At 63.8% G+C, this 5,058-nt stretch overlaps 1 protein-coding gene across 1 annotated transcript; it reads right to left on the reverse strand.

The window, feature by feature from the left end:
- Positions 1-123: 123 nt before the first annotated feature.
- On the reverse strand, positions 124-4,434 carry Enpp7 (ectonucleotide pyrophosphatase/phosphodiesterase 7). The gene is made up of 4 exons (XM_048796530.1): positions 4,083-4,434; positions 3,622-3,767; positions 2,093-2,719; positions 124-1,561 (listed from the first exon to the last, which is right to left on the reverse strand). Exons 1-4 carry the CDS (start codon positions 4,333-4,335, stop codon positions 1,100-1,102), a joined length of 1,488 nt encoding a protein of 495 aa, XP_048652487.1. The 5' UTR covers positions 4,336-4,434; the 3' UTR covers positions 124-1,099.
- Positions 4,435-5,058: the final 624 nt, after the last annotated feature.

Here is a 5,058-nt window from a genome sequence, read left to right on the forward strand (position 1 = left end):
GCCTGAAGCCCTATCATGTGTAGACAAGCCAGTGTTCACACCACAGCCAAACCGCGCTGGGCACCCAGCTCCTAGTGCAGGCCCTGTAGCTGCTTTACCAACACAGAACCCGGGTGTCCTGGCGCCGGCCCCTCCACAGCTCCCTGCTCCGTGGCTCAGCGCCTGCAGCCCAGCTGGTGAGCCCAGTTTGGAGCTCAGGCTACGGTCCTGTGGCCAGTTTCCTTCTCCAGTGGCTCCACCTGCCACAGTACCAGAACCTCACCACCCGCATTTGATCTTTATCCTCACCCCTCACGCATTATATCTCCAAGAGCCTGAAAACCTTCCGTCCTAACCGGCTCTTCCTTTCTTTGGGAAGCGTGCCTACTGCTCCTGGCTCTTCCTGGCCACCCTCCAGTTTAAAACGTCACCCGCCCTGCCTGGGGTCAGTCCTGTCTGAGTACGGTTCCCCCCCCACCAGCCCCTGCCGCAAACTTCAGACTTCAGAGTGCGTGGCTTTATTCTGCCTGACCAAGGGCCGCGACTGCATGGAACAGAGACCCAGGGTGGTCTGTCACTGGCACATGGGGATGTCCTTGAGTGGGCTGGCTGCTGGGGCGTTCTGGGAACCTGGCCTGGCAGCCTCTCCCGACAGAGCTCACTCTGCTTTCTTCGTGGATCGTGGATCGTGTCTGAGGGGCCCAGAGCCTGGGGCAGCTCTGGGAAGGACCAGGGAGGTGGGCTTCTGAGGGAGGGTGGGGCTGCCTGGGCTCCTGGCCGTCTGCTCTGTGATGTCTTCCAGCCTGAAGCCAGCAGCTGAAGGGCCTCTCAGGGTCCCACGGAGTCTCTCCTCTGTGGTGCAGGCTGGTGGTCACCAGCTGGGCAGGGTCAGAGCCCTGGGCCGGCTGCCTAGGTGCACGGAGGGGTGAGGGTGGGGAGCAGGGAGCCTGGCCGCGTCCTCCCTTCTTCCTTCCAGCCTCTGGCCTTGCATGGTAGGGTGTTACGTGACCTTGGCCAGAAGAGTCAGGGTGCCCAGCATTGCCGACATCAACGGAGGCCGCCCCTTCGGCAGGAGAGCAGACCCCGAGGGCAGTTCTGGGGAGAGAGGAGGGATCACATTTCAGCCCAGCTCCTCCACCGAGGACCAGGGGCTTCCAGCTGTTCCCAAGAGCCCCCAAACTTCCTCCCCCACCACTCCCAGGGGTGTGTTGGGTGGCCAGGTCAAAGGGTGTGCCGGCCTACCTGTGTGCCCGTGCCAGCCTGGGTCTGTGGACGGGGCGGGGGAGGGTGGCCCTCCTGTGGACGGGGCGGGGGAGGGTGGCCCTCCTGTGGACGGGGTTGGGGAGGGTGGCCCTCCTCCGCTCGAGCGCAGCATGGGCTTCAGGGTGTCGGGGTCCCCGTCGTTGGGTTCAGGCACGATGCCCAGTAGCTGGCACATGAGCTCGTACACGTGCACACTCTCAAAGGGCGCCACCTCCAGGCCCTCCTTGAAGCTGGGGCCCACGGCCCGGAAGATGGTCTTCATGTCCAGGTCCTTGTTGTCGAAGCCGTGCTCCCCGTTGTTGAACTGGACGTTTATTCTCTGCAGGGAGGGGTGGGGTGTCCAGTCCTTGCTGGGAGCCCCAGCACCATGGAGCCCTCTTGCCCTCTCGGCATCCCCCGGGGGTTGGCGCCCAGGTGGGCAGATGACCTTGGGAGGGGTACCAACTTGGGGATGGAGGGATTCTGAGACTCGGCTCCTCTGAATTCTGAGACCATGAAGATCGGCCAAAGACATGGCCTTGGCCAGGAGCCGGGGAGGTAACTGGAAGGGGCTGGGCTTCTAGCGTGGGGCTGGCCTGGGCCTCCTTCAAGGGAGTTGGGATGTGTGTTCAGTGGCCACCTCCCCTGGGACTGCTTCTCCCTGCTCCACTCTGTGCTCCCCTTCAGGACCCCTTGGCTCTGTGCCCGTTCTCCCCTGTGGCTGGGCTTCCCACGCACAGGTGCACCCGCACTCCTGTTCCTAGTGCACACTGAAGGGTGAGTGCCCACACTGGGGACTAGCTAGACACGGGGCTCTCCTGGCCCTCAGGGAGCCGCCCGCCGGTGAGTGGTGCACCCAGCAGGAGCTCACCCCATGGATGACGTAGCCGGGGTCGCTGTACATGACCAGCGGGGCGATCCTGGGGTGGTCGGCATAGTGGAAGGACTTGGGGAACTGCTCCTTCTTGTAGACGTGCAGCCGGGGGTGGGCGTCCTTCAGCACACCGTACACCTTCTCCAGCCTCCCCTCCTTGGGGATCAGCATGCCGTTCGGCCCGTAGTCCAGGAGCTCGAACTCGATGTCCTGGAAGGTGAAGTTGGGGAACTTGTGGAACTCCACCAGGTCGCTGGCTGTCTTGTTGACGGTCGTCATGCCGTGGTCAGACGTGATGATCAGGTCGAGGCTGCTGGTGAGGCTGTTGCGCTCGATGCTGTCCCGGAGGTAGCCCACAGTCCTGTCCACCTGCCTCACCATCTCCTTCCTCTCCGGGGACTCTGGGCCGTACCTGTGGCCCGTGGAGTCCGGCTCCCCGAAGTAGAGAGTGACCAGAGCCAGGTCCTCCTCTGTGAACCACCGCATCACCATGTCGATGTTGGCCCTCCACTCCTTCTCGTCTTTGTAGTTGTGCAGAATGCCCTCCTTCCGACTCAGCGTCACGGCGGTCCCTTGGTAGGTGACGTTCCCACCAGGGTAGAAGAAGGAGCCGGTCTTCAAGCCCTGCCGGGGCAAGGCAAGGTGGCACTGAGCCCACAGGACCCTTGGCTGGCAGCCCTGCTCGTCCTGTGCCCACGCCCACCTTGGCCGGCTCACTCGCCCCTCTCCTGCCTGTGTCCCCCAGGCTTTTTATTTTCTGAAGTAGCGCTTATTATTCAATCTGTTATGCCCTGTCTTTCATATGGTCCCGGGTCTCTGCGTCAAGCCTGACCTGCCCAGAGCTCTCTCTGGCCCTGAAGCCCAGCCTCCCCAGTGGGTGCAGGCAGGTGTCTGTCCATCTGTCTGTCTCGTGCCGTCCCCTGCCCTCCAGACTTCAACCTAGTCATTCATCTTTCTATAAATTGATGCCGCTTCATTTCCAGATCTGTCTGCCTCCTGCCCTGGCCAGCAGGCCCGCCTGCCAGCCCACTGCCCCAAGCCATGAGATGCCAGGTCCTCACTCTGACACTCTGCTCTCGAGCTGCCAGAGGGGGCCCGAGCCCCGTATGGACAGGCAGGAGGTGACTTAGGTGCATGGAAGCACTGGCTGTCAGGCGGGCTGGGCTCAGAAGTTTCCTCTGGGCTCACCTTGAAAACCTCCCCTTGAACTTGTTGCCTGGAGTGGCACCTCGGCACTGTGTGAGGCGGGATTCCTGGCTCCACACCGCCACCACCTACCATTCCACCCGTGACCCTGCAGAACTCGGCTGTCCAGCCAGCGAGGGCCATGGGTGCCACGCAGATCAACCAGGTCGCTACATGCTTCCTCGTGGTCAGTCCTGCCCCGGGGCCACCATGGAACCAGCTACTCAGCTGTCACCAGAGCCGGACTCCCGGCAGGCCCCGGGCTGGGCTCTCCCACTCTCACAGCCTTGCCGGCCAGGTCCCCGTCCCCCCTGGCGTCTGTGCGGGCAGGGCCTCGTTACCTGCCTCTGGGCCGTGATCCAGATGGGCACACTGCCACTGTCCCACCAGCTCTGGATGCCGAGTGTGGCGTGGTAGGGCAGCTTCACCTTGGTGGTGAAGTTGTAGAACATGTTGTGGACAACCCCGTGGTTCTCGATGTATTTGCCTGAGGCAGGAGGAGGCGGCAGGGCGCGGAGGTGAGCCCCGGAGGGAGCCCTGGAGAGAGCCTGGCGCATCCCGCACTCGCCTCCCCCGAGCCCTGCTGCTCGCCACCCAGATGGGATGGGGTCTCTGCTGAGCAAGCCCCCCGGGAGCTTTATTTGCCCTTGGTCAGTTGCCACCCATGGGGAGGATCATGTGGGGACCCCCTCTGCAGCAAGTTTCTCACTTTGGCGTGCGTGGTGCCTGGGCAGGGCTGTGCCCGCTCACCTGGTGTCTCAGGCCCTGCCTGCCCCCAGGCCCGGCCAAGGTTAGCACTCACCAGTGACCAGCGTGAAGTGGCAGGGGCTGGTCTGGGTGACGAAAGCCGGGGTCATGTAGCGAGCTTTTACCCCGTCCCGAGCCATGGCGTCCAGGTTGGGGGTCTCCACGTCCAGGTCGTAGTTCCAGCGGAAGCCATCGAAGGACACGAGCAGCAGCTTGTTCTGGCGGTCCTGCCTTCGGATGGGCACCCCAGCCCCTGGAGCCAGGAGGGTGGCCAGAGCCCCAGCGAGGAGGGTGGCTGAGGCTCTCATGACGGCTCTCCAGAGGCACAGGTGCAGGGTGCCTCAGGCCCAGGAGGGCAAAGTCCCAGGGTCAGCTGGGCCGTCTTATCTCAGGCTTCTTCAGCGATGGGCGGGCGCACAGGCCTGGACACAGGAACGCTCCAGGCCCCGAGGGGACGCCTCTCAGTGTGGGCTGCTGGGCACCTGAGCATCCCCCTCCTCCCAACAGGGCCCTGGGGCTTTGCTGCTCCCTCCCTGTGCTCCAGGGTGGGTGGGGTCCTACACAGACCCCAGCCCTCAGCAGCTCCTGGCTTACTCTGACCCCAAGGACACGGGGGCGGGATGGACTCCCTCTCCAGCCAACAGTTTACCTGGCGAGAGCCTGTGGGTGGGCTTCCTGGGCCTGGGCCTGGACCCAGCCCAAGGCCTGCCTCATCCCTAGGGACCTCCAGCCTGGCCCCTTCCCCTGTCCTCTTTGTCCACATGGTGGTGGCCTGAGCCAGGCGGTGGCTGCCGGAGCGGGGACGTGGCTGGACTGGAGGTGGATTCTGGAGACTTTGATGAAGTACTTGCTGCTGGCTGTGTGGGAGTGAGCCGCCCTCTCAGTCATGTTGAACAGCAAACTGGCCACAGCGGCCCACTGCCCCCTGAGTTCTGCTGCAGCTAGCAGACACTGCCACAGAGCGATGCCACCTCTGTGTGCCCTCACAGCATCAGCAGCCCCCGCCGAGGCGCAGCCGTGTTCCCTGGCCA

The sequence above is a fragment of the Marmota marmota genome, unplaced genomic scaffold (assembly GCF_001458135.2).
Source record: "Marmota marmota marmota unplaced genomic scaffold, marMar, whole genome shotgun sequence".
NCBI lineage: Eukaryota > Metazoa > Chordata > Mammalia > Rodentia > Sciuridae > Marmota > Marmota marmota.

What these genes read in the sequence shown, in the direction of transcription:
- Enpp7 (XM_048796530.1), bottom strand. Translation starts at nt 4,335, where the DNA reads ATGAGAGCCTCAGCCACCCTCCTCGCTGGGGCTCTGGCCACCCTCCTG. An exon ending in GGATCACGGCCCAGAGGCAG is followed by an intron (nt 2,720 to 3,621) that starts GTAACGAGGCCC and finishes TTGCCCCGGCAG; the next exon opens with GGCTTGAAGACCGGCTCCTT. An exon ending in CCGGCTACGTCATCCATGGG is followed by an intron (nt 1,562 to 2,092) that starts GTGAGCTCCTGC and finishes CCCTCCCTGCAG; the next exon opens with AGAATAAACGTCCAGTTCAA.